General features: G+C 42.2%; 1 protein-coding gene across 3 annotated transcripts in view; it reads right to left on the minus strand.

Moving 5' to 3' along the window:
- slc38a4 (solute carrier family 38 member 4) overlaps positions 1-18,333 on the minus strand; it is a 46,066-nt gene that overhangs the window by 18,293 nt on the left and 9,440 nt on the right. For all 3 annotated transcript variants that reach the window (XM_080754827.1, XM_080754825.1, XM_080754826.1), the window contains exons 5-13: positions 12,087-12,160; positions 11,579-11,671; positions 11,378-11,459; positions 10,843-10,925; positions 9,934-9,992; positions 7,650-7,913; positions 6,270-6,349; positions 4,606-4,706; positions 3,546-3,673 (exon numbers count right to left, since the gene is read on the minus strand). In XM_080754827.1, the coding sequence (XP_080610953.1) occupies positions 3,546-3,673; positions 4,606-4,706; positions 6,270-6,349; positions 7,650-7,913; positions 9,934-9,992; positions 10,843-10,925; positions 11,378-11,459; positions 11,579-11,671; positions 12,087-12,160 (964 nt within the window). The remainder of the gene's footprint in view (positions 1-3,545; positions 3,674-4,605; positions 4,707-6,269; positions 6,350-7,649; positions 7,914-9,933; positions 9,993-10,842; positions 10,926-11,377; positions 11,460-11,578; positions 11,672-12,086; positions 12,161-18,333) is intronic.

An 18,333-nucleotide genomic window follows, 5' to 3' on the forward strand; every position in this document is an offset into this window, starting at 1 on the left:
CAACACCTGGTTATCCCAGTACAGCCTAACATTGTCTGGTCAGAACCACCAGCCCAGTAGCTTTTATTTTTTATTATCTTTTATTTGATGACAAATGTTTCAGTACACTTAGTCATAGTTTTAGTCATCAGTTCTTAGTTTGTTTCTAGTTTTTATTTGTTGGCGAAATTGTCAGTACATTTAGTCATAGTTTAAAGCCTCTATCAGAGTCCAGGGTGAAGAGCTATTCACTTCACCGCGTTGTAGTTTCCTAGCTATCACCTAGGCTTTGTTATGTATTTTTAGGTGATAGCTAGAAAACTACACCGCAGTGAAGTGAATAGCTCTTCACCCTGGACTCTGATAGAGGCTTAAAGGTGGTTGCACACTGCACTGCGTGTTTTCGTTGCGTTTTGGAAATCCGAAAGCCGTAGGCCAGGGAGAGAGAGAGGAAAGAGAGAGAGAGCAAGGGACTCAGTGCGACAGCTGCGAAAATCGGGAAGAATCAACCCTGGTCCGAAAATAAATACGAAACGGGCGGCAGTGTGCAAACGTGATTGACATAACGTGAGGTTGATTTTTTTATTCACGCACTCCGAAATTCACTCCGATATTCGGCCCGAAAAACGCAGCAGTGTGCAAAGACCTTTAGTCATCAGCTTAGTTTTTATTTAGTTTTTTATTTAGTTTTCATCAGTGAAAAAAGGGTATCGACTAACATTTTTCCTCTTAGTTTTAGTCGACGAAGTTACAGTAACACTGTTTCTCTCTGTCTCCCCCTGCCCGTCTCTTTCTGTGTCCGTCAACTACCCCACCACTCCACTGGCCATCACTCACCACCACACACTTTCTCCGCAATCTCCCCTCCCTCTCCCTCCCTCTATGCCCCTCCCCACGTTACTCCTGCCCCCCCCCCCCCCCCTTTCTATGCTCCACCCCTCTCTCCTCTCCTCTGAACAGGAGGCAGGGGTGAGGGTTTTTCCATTGTCTGGCCCGGGTTTATCTCCTGTAAACTTCCACTGGGTAGTGTGTGTGGGATTCACTCTCGCCGCATTCCTGTGAACAAAGCGAGGAGTGTGTGTGTGTGTGTGTGTGTGCGTGCGTGCGCGTGCGTGTGTGTGTGTCAGTGTGTGTGTGAGAGAGAGAGAGTTAGAGAATGAGATAAATAGTCTATGTGTCTGCTTGTTTATTTGTGAGCCATAAAGAAGCATTGTCCCGGTTGGAGTGCGATAAGTCGGGAGAGACACAGACAGAGTGTGATTATGTTTGAATTGGAGTAGTGTCAGTGTGTGTGTGTGTGTGTGTGTGTGTGTGTGTGTGTGTGTGTGTGTGTGTGTGTGTGTGTGTGTGCGTGTGTGTGCGCACACGTGTGTGCGTGTGTGTCTCTAATGCATTAGCTAGTTTGTACCATTGCCACATCATGCCCTGCCACAACCTGCATTTGTTCTGTTCACCACTTCCCCTTACATGCATCTCAACAGAGCCCCCTAGTGGCCCATATATGCACCTACATGAGCCAACAAAAGTTCTACTAAATGCTTTTCTATTGGTGTTCTGTGCGTGAGTGCTGTGCTGTGCTGTGTGCGTGTGTGTGTGTGTGTGTGTGTGTCTCAGCCTAGAGCACTGGTTCTCAAACGTTGAAATTTGAAGGTCTCCCCTTAACTCTGACAGTGTACAACTGGAACCAAATGGAACCGTCAGGGTCCATTTGTACACTGTCAAAGTTACAGACTTGCACGGGTCAATTTAGACCCCCATAAAGGAACTTTTGCTTCACTTATGTCATCAATATCCTTGCCAATATTCAAAAAACATCTAAAGCTATATCTTATTTCTTCCTTACTGTAGTCCACATGACTGATGTGTTATGTTCTTTTTTTCTTCTTCTTTTTTTCTCTTGTTTATTTCTGTTCTTTTTGTGCAGTTTCTGTGTTTTTATTTCTTTATTGCACAGCTGCGCCCCTTGTTGTATTCTACTGTATTGTATTGTTCTTATTGAACCTTTTAAATCTGTTAATTAATCCCAAATAAGCCTGATGGCTTCTTCCTTTCCTCGCACTGTATTTTGTATTGTATCGTTAAAGTTTTTATACGATGTGCTAATAAACTAAACTAAACTAAACTAAACTAAACTAAAGTCCTGAAATCCACTTTGAGAACCACTGGCTCAGAGGGCAGGACAGGAGCCATTTCGACACCTCCGATGTCATTCAAGGGCCACGCAAGCCAAACTTAGCACATGACCATACAGGGGCATGTGGTCATGAATGAGAGAGAGTGTGTGTGTGTGTGTGTGTGTGTGTGTGTGTGTGTGTGTGTGTGTGTGTGTGTGTGTGTGTGTGTGTGTGTGTGTGTGTGTGTGTACTGTATCAGCAGCAGAGATAACCTCTGACATCACTGATGCAAACATCACTCAGCCAAAACCTGAAATGTCCTGAGCGCGCGCATGCATGTGTGCGTGTGTCGCCTTTTATGCCCGTCGGGGTAAATTACGAGAGGTGTGACGGTTTTACGACCAAGGCCCCTGTGTTCACTCTCTGTGTGGGAGATGACGACACCAGTGAAATGCCAACTGAACAGGATGTTCTTTTACCACGAGGAGAGAGAAAAAAAGAAAAAGAAAAATCTGCGTCAATAAAAACACAATGACACGGCACTAAACACAAAACGGCATCTGTAAGCACAACGACTCGAGGTGGCAAGTTGTGCTTTTTGCACAAATCAAGCCCAGAGAATGAGAAGTAATGTTATGAGTCAGTCGTTGGCTGTGCATGGCAGCAGCCAGACACTGCATAAAAGGTCCAGTGGTGGAAAAAGTACTCACATGTTTTACTTGAGTAAAAGTATCAATACTGCAAAATAGAAATACTCTGTTACGTGAAAGTCCGGAGTTCAAAATGTACTTGAGTAAAAGTATGAAAGTATTGGCATCAAAATGTACTTAAAGTGCTAAAAGTACACAAATGGGTCCCGACCCAGTGTATGGGGAAACGGTGCATTACGGGACATATACGTGGAGGGAAAAGGGGACAAAGCCTTGACACAGGCTTTGGAAGTGGGTTGGTCGGTTGTGCAAGAAGAAAAGGTGTTAACGTCAACCAGGAAGTCGTTCAGAGCAGTGGTTCTTTTCAGGCCGCGACCCCCAAAATAATCATATTTGAACTGGGGACCCCCCCCCCCCCCCACCCTGACGAGCACTTGGGAGTTGTAAGACTTGAGGCATTACATTTAGTTTAACACGGCTCTTTTGTGAAAATAGCAAGGCGAGGCGTTGTGAGCATGTAGATCTGCTATTTTCACAATTTCTGACTCAATATGGAGAATGTTTAATTATTTATTTTAGAGGTATTAAAAAGTCCTTAAATTGTCATTTTGGAAATGTGCAGATACCCTATACACTTATACTGTATGTTGGTTTGTTTCCTGTTGAGTGATAAAACAGTGTTTCACATTAAGCTAATCATCTGGGGACCCCCCCCAAAAAATAATTTGGAGACTCCCCTGGGGGTCCCAACCCACAGGTTGAGAACAACTGGTTCGGAGGACACGCCGTCTGTTGTACTCACGGGGAACAGCACGATGGGGACAGTGAGGGTGACAGCTGTCAGCACGGCCAGGCGCACCAGCAGCAGCATGGTGTCAACCCCTTTGGTCACTTTGGTGAAGGTGTGGAGCAACTCTGCCTCCACGAAATCTATAGGGTGAAGAGGAGACAGATTGTGTGTCAGATTAAAGGAGAATTCCGTGGTAAATTGCTTTCTTACCTAATTTTCTTGTTATTTAGCCTCCAAAGAATAGGTCCAGGTGTCCATTTCGGCTAAGGCAACTTTATACAGTCCAAAACGGCAGCAAGGGTCATAGGCAATTCCGCTTATTTACGTCGCTCCTAAATCCCCTTTTTTGGGTACTTCTCTGCTGTTTATAAACACACCGATGAGCTAACATGCAGAAGTTACCCCATGGTAACCACGGTAATGAGATCTGCCGTAAAACGATTCGGTAAAGCAATGTAAATAAGCGGAATTGCCTATGAACCGAGGCTGCCGTTGTGAACTGTATAATGTTGCAGCGACTCGGACGAAATTGACAATAATGCTTTTTTGGATAAATACAACACATGGACCTATTTTTTGGAGGCTAAATAACAAGAAAACGATTTACAACGGAATTCTCCTTTAACCCATTTAGGTCGGGAACTCCAATTCATGGGTTGCATTTGTAGTCCTAAACTGGCCATATTGAGGACCAACTCAGGTGTTCAATTTGTCTGATTGGCATAGAACCAATGTTCTACGTTAATCAAAACACCTGTATGCAACCCATGAATTTGTAACAATACCTTTCAGGACAGGAACCCCTTTTGGGGTCCTTGTTGCTATGTACAGTATACAGTATATAGCAACATATCCTCACTGTCGGGCAGAAACCTTGTATCTTTCGTAAAGCCCTGCTTCGTCATACAAGACTTGTAGATCGGCTAGATTCGCTATTTAAAAATGATAAATACAAAACTGTTTTGGACATACAAGCTAGGTTTCCACCCGACAACAACGAAGAAAGAAAGAAAGAAAGAAAGAAAGAAAGAAAGAAAGAAAGAAAGAAAGAAAGAAAGATGCCATTTCTTACCAAAAAAGGTGAGGTAGCCAAACAGTGCTGACATCATGTACATGATGAGCATAGCTAAGATGGACAGGTTCGAGACATTCTGCATCTTCCTCCGGGACCGACTGTGAAGAAGCGCACACACACACACACACACACACACACACACACACACACACACACACACACACACACACAGACACACACACACACACACACACACACACACACACACACACACACACACACACAGACCATCAATTAGTGTCCAACGGGTTCCATTTGCAGTACCTATGTTGTTCTTTGCTATTTTACTAGTACCTTGACACTGAATATATTTTATATATTCAGTGTCAAAAAGCAACAACAGCATCTCAGTTTAGACTCTCATATGCACTCAAATAGACCATAATGTACTGTAGGTAAGCTCTCGAGCTATTACAGTATGTAACAAACGTGTGGTCGTGTATATGCATTTTTGGCAATAAAAACACGAATCAATCAGTCAAAGAAAAATCACACTCGTGTGAACTGAGCGGTGGTGTGTGTGTGTGTGTGTGTGTGTGTGTGTGTGTGTGTGTGTGTGTGTGTGTGTGTGTGTGTGTGTGTGTGTGTGTGCAACAGCGCCCCTCCCTTAACATGTGTGGTCAGAAAAGGTTACTGCAGGGCCAGGCTACGGACACGGAGACATACATACATACAGACAGACAAACAGACAGACAGACAGACAGACAGACAGACAGACAGACCCACACACACGGCCACGTATAGGAGCGTTGTGACCACCGCTCAAAAATGTCTGTCCATCCTACTCCTACAGCTCGCCTCGAGGGCTTGGAGCGCGAAGGGGGTAAGTGACATGTTACATTTTTTCATAGGACAGCTTTCCATTGATTGTAATTATTTAATTAAAAACAATACAGGGTTTAAGCAATCTATATTTTAATACAGATTTATTACAATCAATGAAAAGCTGTCCAAGCCCTCGCAGTGATCTCGTCCATGAAACGGGTAGAGCGAGATCAGTCGGGAGACCTTCTGTACTTGTTGGTGGTCGACCCCCCCCCCCCCCCCCCCCCACCTACCACCTGTTGTTTTGGAACTACTTTTAAGTACTATGGCTATGGGGGGGGGTTGGAAGGACCCATTATATTTGGTAGGGGAGCTGTAGTGTGCTCCCACAGTGTACCTACTGTAAAAGCAAATCCATTTAGTTAATTTCCGTTCATTCATTTTGTATTAATGACAAATATTTAAATTCAGTTCATGAGTATAGACACTGTATACCAGGGGTCTTCAACAGGGGGTCCTCAGAGTTACTATAGGGGGTCCTCCAAATCTCTTTTTTTTTATATCAACCATACTAGCGTCCATATTCCATATGGGGGTCCATTATGGAATATAGGGGGGTCCCTGCTTCATCTCTCTCTAACTAAGGGGTCCTTGGCCTGTATATGATGCTGTCTTGATGCAGCTATATAATGTGTGTGAGTGTTGTTTTCAACTTTTCCGCTGAAAATGCAGTATTTGTAGAACGGCGCTGTAGTGCGATACACTGCTATGCTACTGCGACGCTACACTAAAATCTGCTAACATTTTGGTCAATTTTGGTTTGATATTTTATTTCTCAATAATTTAAAGCACCCCAAGCCACGTAGGTTCAGTGAAATATGAATGAGCCCACTCACTCTTTCAGCTCGCTGTAGATGGGAAGGACCTCAGGGTGGCAGACAAAGGCAAAGGCGAGGATGGGAACGGTATACGCCGTCTGAAACAAAAATACACATAGGCCTGTCACAATTATTACATAATCGTCTAATCGCAATTATTTGACATAATCGCAATTATTAAAAAATAATAGTGGAAATAGCATATCTACAAGCTCGCAACGCGTTGCGATGCGGCGCGTTGTGAGCTTGTAGATAAGCTATTTCCACTATCAATATTCTTTTTTAAGTATAAAGTCATTAGGGTTAGGGTCATTTCTTTTGTATAATTAGATACAGTATGTGTCATATCTGCCATGTGCAACTTCAAAGCCTACAAGCCAAACAGAAATGTAATTGTCAACAACAAAAACACAATTAAATCATTAATCGCAATTATTTGAGTGACAATTAATTGTCATGTAAAGTGTCATAATTGTGAGGCATTTACAGTAGTATAAAGAATACCAAAGGCAAGACAAAAACATTCGGCAACAACATTTCATACCCCTTTTGGGGTAAAAAGTAGATAAAAACTAATTAAGGCACACAGTAAAAGAACGGTATGTTTTGAGTTAATTTTTAAGAGCATCTGTAGATTGTTCTCATCATGGGGTCTGGAACCAGCAAGGGCTGGTTCCAGGGGGTCCCCAGCTAAATGATTGATAAGACTCATTCACTATATATTATTAACATCAAACTATATTACAGTACCAGAGGAAAATGTACAGAAAGTACTAATTTAAATAATATTATTGCATTGTAATTAGTAATGCATTATACAAATACAAATAAATTACAAAATAATATGGTCGGCGTTCCAAGTCACTATAAGTGTGTTACAGAGTCCCATTTGGTGTTCAACCAGTTTCATGGGTTTCAGGTCCCTCTGGTGGTCCCATATGTTTAGGCGTTCGCCTGGATGCATTGGTTTGATGCCTTTATGTGTTTTTAAACGTAAATGTTTCTATTACAGTAATAGGTGAGGGGAGTCTTAAGTCATTGTTTACAGTTATTCTCTTTGGCCTTTTTATGCCAGTGTAGCACTTTGAGATTTGTTTTAAATGTTAAGTGCATTGAGAATAAAACATATTATTATCATCAATGATGGTAATAGGCCAACAATAAAAGTATCTACAGAGATGACAATATAAAAATGCATGAACATGCATGAAAGTATAAAAGTAGGGGCGGAGATTGACCATAAAAGAAACCTGAAAATTCACATTATTCACATTTCTTTCCCTCACATCATACATTAGGTGATCCCCAATGTATGACATGAGAACAAATGGCCACTAAACGCTCTTCAACCTGTCGAAAAGGCTCGAGGAGGAGATGGGTCCAAACCTGTCAACGTACCTGTGAGTTGAAGATAAACAATTTGGGAGTGCACATCTCCTCGTCGGATGGGCGAGGCTCCACGTGGACACCTGTGGCGTGGTGAGAATCGTGGCCTCCCGTGACCGCCGGAGACATGTCAGCTCGGGAGAAGTCCATGTTGGTCGCCGTGGCGTTGTGCAGCGCATAGGGCGCCAGCGCATCCGAGCCGTTGATGCTGAGGTTGGAAGAGGGGTGGAAGAAGAAGGGAAGAGGACAAGGCAGCTGAGTCTTCTTGTAGATCAGCTGGAAAGAAAATGACAAACCAATTAAGACCTGGACTTATTTCATACGTAAGCTATTGAAAAATAGCAGATATACAAGTTCACAGCGCAGCACCCAGTGCCAGCTTGTAGATCGGCTATTTTTGAAAAATCATGACAATTAGTGCAAAGCAAATCTTCGCTACTTGGGGGGTCCTTGGAATAATATATTTTGAGATGGGGGTCCGCGGCCAAATACCTAAAATTTTGGGGGTCCTTGACATGAAAAAGTTTGATATTTTTCAAATATAACGCTCGGTGCCGCGCTGTGAGCTTGTATATCTGCTATATATAGTTAAAGCATAAGATAATGGTTAGTGGTTCAAATCTAACGTAACACAGACACATTCCAGTTCTAAATGGCTTAATGTACATACAAGCTTTTGGAGATAACGTACTGAAACTCATTCGGCGATTTATTTCTTTGACATTGCTGTACACGCCATGACTTGTGAGATTAGCACTGCAACCTTGATTTTACAGACTTTTACAGGAAATAGTAGTTTGTCCAATTCAGTTTTGCCTTTCATTCATATACTACAATCACAACATTACAGAATAAACATGCAACACTATGTATACGAGTGGTGTTATCACTTATGTTGTATGATGTGTTGAGGTAGTTCATGTATTGCATAGTTTTTCGTGCAATTTTTGTGCGTGCAATTGCTTTATTTGTATATCCATTCGTATTGGTAATAGTATTGGCATTATGATGTGTTTTTCTGTAGTGTTTTAGGTGTAATGTATTCTGCCATGACCAGGACCTGGGTAACAGATTCTGTTCTGTACTCGTATGGAATGACAATTAAACTCCTTGAACCTAGTTTACCTAGAAGTAGGGGGCATACAGTACACTCCCTTTAAAATGTGCCCAGACTCGCTTTAAGGCGGGAATGTTGGTCATTGCAGATATTAGGTGTTGCCAAAACAAGCCGACAATCTGATTGAATACAACATTTGAATACGAGATAATAGTACAAGATAAGAACAAGATATTGTGATACAATTATATAACTTTGTCTGAGGGAATGCCAGCAGTCGATTAGTGAACAACAGAAGATGAAGGGAATTTGAAAAAAAAACTTTTTTTAAAGGACCATTATACTGTAGTTGCGACCGTATGTCGCAGATTAGTATGTAAACGGCCACAGCTTGTCTGCATGTGTGTATGTGTGTATCTCTGTCTGTCACGCCTGACACTGTGGTTCTATGGATTTGTCACTCTGACATCATGCTCTGACGTCACTGTGATCACACTAACATAATCCCTTTTATGCCCATACATGTATATGAGTTCCCTGATGTCATCAATATTAAGCCCATATCTAACAGGACTTCATATGGGAATGCCCATATATGGAGGCCACATACCACATTAACGGCTGGTTCTACAGACAGGGATCTCCATGTATGGGCATTAAAGGGTATGATGTCAGATGTCATAGACATCACAGGACTATCACATAACGAATAACTGAGTAAGCATGTTTGGGCTCTCACAGCATATCTCCATATACAGAACATGGATCTCCATACATGGGTACCAGGGGTCCGATATACATCACTGGTCAGATGGCCAAGAATATGTCACCCTGAGGCGTCTTACTAGTATGTATTATGTATGTCATTCTGCAAGACAATAAGCCCTCCGAAAATTTGTAATTTTGTAATTTCAGAAGAAAATAGAGGGTGGCAACAAAGTGACCACTTCAGTCCTATTTTAAAAGTATCTAAAATAGCAGATCTACAAGCTCATATTGCGGTGCATTGCGATTCGTTGTAAAGTTGATTAATTATTTTCGCTATGTTCACCTTATATGACATGATATCACACAACATGACATGGTTGCAGTTGCAGACAAGAAAATCTGTGTCTAAAATGTGAGTCACATGGCGGGGATTGAGATGCACTCATCGCTGATCTAAAATCTGATAAATTAATCTGTACAAAAACAAACGTTCAGAGTTGGAGAAAATATACAGTCAGAGGTCAGACTTACCACACCGAGGAAGAATACCATGCAGGACAGAGAGAAACCACTAGTATAGCCCAGGTAACCTAGAGACAAGAGAAGATACAGTCAGACAGTCAGTCCACCTTAGCCCGTAGCACTTGCCCTAGCCTTGACGGCTGTTATGGAATGTATACACTGTACTATACAGTGAAATACAAGATACATATTGTGTCAGACTAGTTAGAGAGATTGCATCATAACTGTTTCGCTATGCTATATTAAGCTGCTATATGATGAAACAAAAACGAAACAATGACGCATATGATATCTGGACAGGTCACAACAATGACCAGCCAGTGACCCTTGCGTCTCAAGGTCAGTGATTCAAATAGAGATGAGAGAACAGACTGGACCAATTAGTTGGACTGCAACATGAATTCTGATGGACAAATCCAGGATGCTAATAGTGAAACACCTTGTGGGTGGTAGGTAAGAATAGCTTTGTTTCTGTCTGCCTGAGAAGCACCCTGCAGGAACTACATGCAAGCTTTGTCGTGCACTTGAATGTTGTGAAGTTAATACATAGTAAACATGCAGAATCGTCTGTCATCATTGCACCATCGGAAGAACCGATCACATGACCTTGCAGGCTTATGCAAAGGCTGTAGACCTGGCATCCAATAGTGTTTATAGTTTCAATGTACCGATTATGGATTATTTTTTTCTGTTTATATTATACTGATTGTATACTGATGATTGGTTTACCTATGATCCTAGATATTGCTATGCATTTGATGCATTGCCTTGTGTTTTCCTTGCTTACTGGAAATTGCTCTGGATTAAGAGCGTCTGCTAAATGGCTAAAAAGTAGACTGAGAGAAAACAGACACTCACGCACACACACATAAATGTATGCACTGTACACACACGCACATGCATCCATTCCATCCTTACCCAGATTTTTCAGGAGGGACAGCGGGAGAATGACTCCGACAGACACCAACACCACCAGGTAGTTACCGTTCATGTACCATTCACTGCAATCGAGGCAGAGATTTACAGTGAGAAACGGAATACGTACAGGAATACATTACAGTAGGGGACTTCAACGAGCCGATCTACAAGCTCACAACGCCTCGCAGCACGAGACGTTGTGAGCTTGTAGATCGGCTATTTTTGGCTAAAGTTCTCAATATGGACGCTAGGGTTCATTCAAGTGGTTATTTTCACTATGTTTGGGTTATGTGTTTGGGAACCATTGCATTACAGTATACTATGACACTAGCCTGAAACTCAGCCTGAATTGACATTTCGTTTCACTCCATTAGAAAATTTAAAGGGGTGTGGCTAGCGATTCAGGGTCTGGAACTAGGCTACTATGACACACCACTGTACAAGAAGACACGCATACAGAGGTGTACACATGCACACGTGAGCATGCACACACACACACACACGCAAGCACGCGCACGCACGCACGCACACTCACCCAGAGCTTTCCTCTAAGCCCAGGAAGGCGCGGATCACTTCGGGTAGCTCATACTTCACGATAAAGAGGTAGCTGGACATGGCTTTATGGAGGCAACCACAACACAACACAACGGAACAGAATAACCATCAGATGTCAGGCCTGCCGTTCAATTCAATTTAGACACGAAGACAAAAGATGAGCTCATTCGCTGCTGCTTACCTCCAATATTTTGCATGATTATAGCTATGAATGCAGCGATTTTCCCCGGCCAACCGAAAGCCCTCTCTCCCAGCTTTTCGTATATGAGGGAGCCTGCCAGACAACAGAACAGCGAGCTCATTAGTGATGCTAAATCATCTAAGCTTGATAAATAAATACAAATATACATTCGAGTTGATTGCAGCAATGAAAACAGACAGGTGGCTGAATGGGGTGCTATTGCGCTATATAGCGCTCACTATTGTTCAACACTGGAGCTCTGGTTGTGTAGAGAACGCATTTTATATCCACTCACAAATTCCATTTCACGTACAGCACTGTGGTCCTGCTGCACAAACAACTTTCCCGCAGTGGCAGACATTAAAGCGGTACGTTTGATGTAATACAGTGCATGAGAAGAAGCAGCCTAAATAAACCACGCGGGATATATTTACTTTAGGCTAGATTCTACATGTCTGAGGCCTGTTGAACTTGTTGCACTGGAGCTTATGATGATGTGTATACGCACCTCCTTCTTTTGCCGTCATCAGCAGCAAGTGCACCGAATACAAAGACAAGATGGCCACGCCCACCAGTAGGATGCTGTTGCAGAGAGAACACACAATAGGGCATCAGTGGTGTAAAGCGGTGGTCCCCCAATTATTGTGGGGGGTCCCCAGATGATTAACTTAATGTGCAACATTGTTTTCTCACTCAACAGTAAACAAACCAACATAAGGTTTAAGCGTATAGAGGGTTTATGCACATTTCTAAAGTGGCAATTTAATGACTTTTAAGACACTTTTAATACCTCTAAAATAAAATAAAATAAATAAACATTGGCCATATTGTCATCTATCTATAAATGCGAGAAGTCTCTGCGTGTCTGTAATCCGCGTATCTCGAGAACCGTTCGTCCCACCGGCTTCAGATTCGGCACGCGCGTTCCCCGCCGCGGCACGGAGTGCAGTGCCGGGTCTCGACCCGACCCGACGCGCGGTTTTCCCGAACCGGCGCGAAACGTTCGGAATCTCCTTATGCGGGGTTGATTGTTGACATCAGGCTGTTCCGGGGAAATCGGCGAAAGCTCTGACTCATTGTGACATCACTTCATAAAAGGCTCTGACATCACGTACGCCACATGAGTCAACAAAAAATCTCTGTGAGTGTGTATGTATGTATGTAATCCGCGTATCTCGAGAACCGTTCGTCCCACGGGCACGCGCGTTCTCCATATATGGGCATAAAATGAATGCCCCCATATATGGGCATAAAATGGATTGCAGACAGACAGATACAGATATCTCCATATATGGACATAAATGGACAGAGGCAAACAGATGGTCAAAGATCTCCATATATGGGCATAAAATGGACGCAGACAGACAGATACAGATATCTCCATATATGGGCATAAATGGACACAGGCAAACAGATGTTCAAAACGGGTCCTATGACAACAGGTGTGAGGTTTGCATTAAAGGGGGAACCGGCACTGTGTCTGCAACACAGTTGGAGGCACAGACAGATACTCCATATATGGGCATAAAATGGACGCAGATAGACAGATATCTGCAGTGATCTCCATATATGGACATAAAATGGACGCCGACAGACAGACAGACAGATACAGATATCTCCATATATGGGCATAAATGGACACAGGCAGACAGATGGTCAAAACTGGTCCTAAAGGGCGGGGCATTCATTCCCTATTTACATTGTTCCGAGTTGGCCCAGCTTCTAGTATATTAAATTAAAGGCAGAAATTGTGAAAATAGCCGATCTACAGTACATGCTCACAACGCCTCGCAACGTGAGGCGTTGTGAGAATTCCTACTTTACTTGGGTATTTCCAATTTCCAATATTTTTTACTTCTACTCCACTACATCTCAGTTGCAAATATAGTACTTTGACTTGGTTGAATGCTTGATTCTGATTGGTCAATCACTGAAATCAACGGTGTGTTATTTCGTGATAACAGACCGCTCCGCTCTATAACAGACACATGCCTGATCAAAGGCTCAGAGCACATGCTGCTCTCAAGATCTCGATGTTTAAAAAAATATTTGAAGAGAGAAATAGACGATGCAGCAGTGGCGTCAGTTCAGAAAAAGCTAATGGCACCATGACTGGTGTCTTGCACACGCGCCATAGCTTAGCAACAGGCATGATACATTTATTTTAAGAAGTACATTTTATTTTTTCCCCCGTTTCTACGGATGCTAAACTGTGCATGTTAGTAAACGTGCTACAATTAACAAATATATAACATGTTGTCAAGATGGGGAGAATACAAGTGTGGAGAATATAATTATAATACCTTGTTAAAGTGACCATTTTGTTAAATTTTGCATTTGTAGTTATTTTACTGTAATTTAACAACATAATAACCAGCACAGATAGACAAAGAGACATTCATGGATTTATATTTATAAGTAACTTTTATTTTCCCCCTGGACCCAGGATATGGCAGCTGCATACCCCTGCCATACCCAATTCACCCTTTGTCAAGTCCCGCCCATTGTCCTGCCCCTCTCCACACCCATTGGTTGCTGTGTCTTGGAGGGACATTCAGTGGGACATTCCATCCACTGCCATGTTAATTCAGTTGCTTCATATTGTTATTCTGTGTGCTCAATTCTAATTTCAAACTTTGTTTCAGTCAATTGGAGCTGCTCAGTGGCAGCATAGTGAATCAGCATGCTTTTAAATGTTTTTATTTCTCAAAAAATTAGGTTTTAGCTAATTCAACATAAAAAAGGCGGAACCGGGGCGGGACAAGGCAGATAGAGCCTGCTGGTTGGTCAGTCAGGGACCAACCAGGAGCCTAACAAAGGGTGAATTGACGCCCCTGCGATGCAGTAACAGAAAATGGGTTCTATTTTACCAACACTTCCTTGTTTACCAAGGCGACGTGTTGCGCTGGGGGGACACCCCAGCACAACACGTGAGGAATACTTTCAGTCCTGTAAACAAGGAAATACTTTGTTTTGTTTTTAGTTATGAGTCAAATTATTAATTTTATTGAGTAGCCGTGTAATAAACGGGATAACGTCTGGCTGAGCGGTCATTATCGAGAAATAAAGATCCCTTCGGCTTCGCCTCTGGGGTTATCAGCCAGACGTTATCCCTTACATAATTATTTGAAAACTTGACTTACTAGTTACTTTGAAGATATAAATTGTAATATTATAAAACATACATTAACCACTTTAGCCCTATTTTATACCTAGGCTATTTTAAAATAGCGGATCTACAAGCTCACAACGTTGTGAGCTGGTAGATCTGCTATTTTCAAACATTTGTTACTTTTACTTTTGGTACTTTAAGTACATTTTGATGCCAACACTTTCATACTTTTACTGAAGTACATTTGGAATTCCAGACTTTTTACTTGTAACAGACTATTTCTATATTGCAGTATTGATACTTTTACTTAGGTCAAATATTTGAGTACTTTTCCCACCACTGTAGGGTATCCAGGTCAGTTCTGACATACATATGTACAGTATGTATGTACTATATATAACTCAGCAATCTACTGAATGGACACAGGGAAAATTCATACTCAACATACCAGACCTACAACATACTTGATACAAAAATAAGAATGATTGTGATGACAGCTGCTTCCTGAAGTTTTACCGCTGCTCCTTGGGGGGAGGGGTTTCTCTAATTATCTAATTCAGTGGTTCTTAAACTTTTACATTTCAATGTCTTCCCTTAACTCTGACTGTGTACAAATGGAACCAAATGTTGTAAACTGTCAGAGAGTTACAGACTTGTAAGGGTCAATTTAGACCCCATAAAGGAACCTAGAGGGTCCCTGGAATCCACTTTGAGAACCACTGCTCTAATAAGCCCTTTTGCAAATCCCGCCCCATTCTGCCCTGTTACTATGATAGGACATTTGACCCTGGGCAGATTGTTTTTATAGTGGCAGTGAATGGGATTTTTTTTCCCCTTCATAGCCTCATTACAGCTATATAAAGTACCAAAGGAAAAACATCTAGGTGATATTAATAAAAAGGGAAGACAAAGGTACAGTAGTTACATTGCAAAACAGGGGGTTTACCCGAAAATATATGTTTTAATTTGTTTAATCCCAGTGGGACAGAATCCTCTTTGCAGATTCTTTTATAGTGGTAGTGGATGGGATTTTTTTTTCCCTTCATAGCCTCATTACAGCTATATAAAGTACCACAAAAAACACATCTACGTGATATTAATAAAAAGGGAAGAAAAAGGTACAGTAATTACATAGCAAAACAGTAGTTTTCCCCCCGAAAATAAATGTTTTAATTAGTTTAATCCTCTGGATCAGAAAGAGAATAGACCGCGCATTGCATCTTGGGTAGGAAGAGGACAGAACTATAATCCTAACCTCACATAATAGGCTGGCTTTTCGTAATTCTGCCCATTTAAAATATATGTACCCAATCGTGACTCTTAGACCATTGATATGGTCCATGTGAACTAGTTTGTTGAAGCTTATTCATTATGATGAGCGAGATCACGGCCGAGATCGCGGCCGTACCGGGCGATCGCCGTGTCGCGCACTGCGGACAGTTTTGAAAGCCACATTTAACATTCTCCACTGCACAAACTCCACCCCCGATAGCAAAAAGTGAATGTTTTTTTCTGGTTGGCCAGTCAGGGAGTCTCAGGGACCAATCAGAAGGCTGACAAACGGTCTATTAACCTTGAGTTCATGTTAAGTTCTCAATCCTGAACTCAATACCGCCACCATCTGGCGGGGTCAGGTTGTGCTCTGATTTAGATAAAATGAAAGGAAATGTAGATTGAAGCATCATTAGAGACACTGGGCGCGTAGAAGGAACACGTTATTCCAACCAGTATAGAGACCAGGATTACAGCATGTTTTTGTGAGGGTATCCACTATCTACCCTAGGAGACACAGGGAGAACATGCAAACTCCACACAGAAAGGGCCCTTTTTGCCAACCCCACCTAGAGTATGGGCACTGTTGACACAGAGGAGAGAACACACCCCCCCAGCGCCCCACAGCGTCCCCGGCGGGAATCAAACCCAGGACATTCTAGCTGTGAGGAGACAGCACTACCGACTGCGCCACCGTTGCCACCGACATTTGTTTCTTCATTGTTTATACACCCTCAGAGATAATTAAAACATCATGCCATTGTTTATTTTAATGCCACCTTTAGTCAGTGGTGTAAAGTAACCAAGTACATTTACTCAAGTACAGTTTTGAGTTTTTTAGTATTTCTTTAGAGTTAAACTATATGGATTGTTCTGCTCAACAGCGCCACTTGGTCACCCAGCGGTAGTGCAGCCGTTGCTACTCATACATGAGTATAGGCTACTGCATACAGACATACACACTCGGTCAAGCATTGGAGCGCTGACGCACCGCTCAAAAATGTGAGCACTTTTCCACCAGTGTCTTTAGTATCCACTCAGCACTCACAAGTGTTCAGTAGCAGGTCAGTCTGACCCACGGAGATGTCAACACCTCAGGCTGCCAGGTCATCTTGTGTTTTCTTTTAAATAGCATTTTAACCAGTCTAAGTGAGAGGTCATCTGCTAGTCAGTAGTCTGACCAACAGTTTAAACATGAGTATCCACAAATACACACACACAAATATAGATTTACAGTACATGATTCACCACACGGTACAGTTTGAACAACATTGTCTTAAAGAAGACCATGAGAACACAGAGTTCTTTACACTGGAATCATGCCATATACTACGGTAAGAGATGCATATCGGTGGATCTAAAATGGACAGGCTGCTCTCGACATGCCTTAAACATGCTTGAACAGTGCGTCGACGTATCCAAACACTGCACTCTTTAAATAGCCTACCAAGACTGCCAGATAGGTCAACTTTATGTAATACTATAAAGGGTGAAACCCTGCGTGAAACCCCCACGTACGCTCTGAGTGTACAGTTATATGTTAGCAGGCTTGTTGGGGTTATATCAGGTCCTGGGATATATGAATTACTGACCACTGGATTAACGTATGACTTCTGCAGTTCGTGCAGACGCAACACAGCATGCTAGGGTGGTACTAATGTTAAGAATGTGGGGGAGAGGGGGGTCAAGTTACCTTTTTGGCTCAATTATCTCTCCATTTGCAACTCTACTTAAGCGCACAATATACTTTGTTGAGCGTGGTGCAGTGCACAGAAAATAGCTGATGTGCGAGCTCACAACTCGTTGCAGCGTTGCGCGCCTGCTTTTAAGGATAAATCCGTCTGTGTAGTAGACTGTCTCTCTTCCTTTACAGTGACAACAGCGTTTGACTTTGACCTGGCCTGGGTAATTTAATTTAACCAACAATGCAGTTGTGTTCTTTTCATTTGCCTTATTTAATTTAATAGTTAGTTAATTTAATAATAACTATTTTAATAATGAGACAACCTCTGGTATATATGGCCACAGACACAAAGGGCATGCAAAGAATTCAAGAAATGTCATCTCCCGGGGGATATTAATGGTTCTTGTGTGTCTATAAACAGCACCCCCTACCACCACCACCCCCCACCCCAGCCTTTCTGTGAGTCAAAGTTGTCTCTCTATATCAGTGGCAAACATTTTCATGTCAAGGACACCAAGATGTATCTGGATTTTGTGCCAGGTACCCCCAAAAAGATAACATTTGTGTAGTTTAGATTTTTCTAAAGATTTTTTTTCTAAAACATATTTAACCCATTAAGACCTGAGGCCGATTACTAAAAATGTCTTAATAATGGTAATGGTTTTCAGAAAAAAATACATATTTTTT

This window comes from Nannobrachium achirus (assembly GCF_963921795.1).
Source record: "Nannobrachium achirus genome assembly, chromosome: 23".
Classification (NCBI taxonomy): Eukaryota; Metazoa; Chordata; class Actinopteri; order Myctophiformes; family Myctophidae; genus Nannobrachium; species Nannobrachium achirus.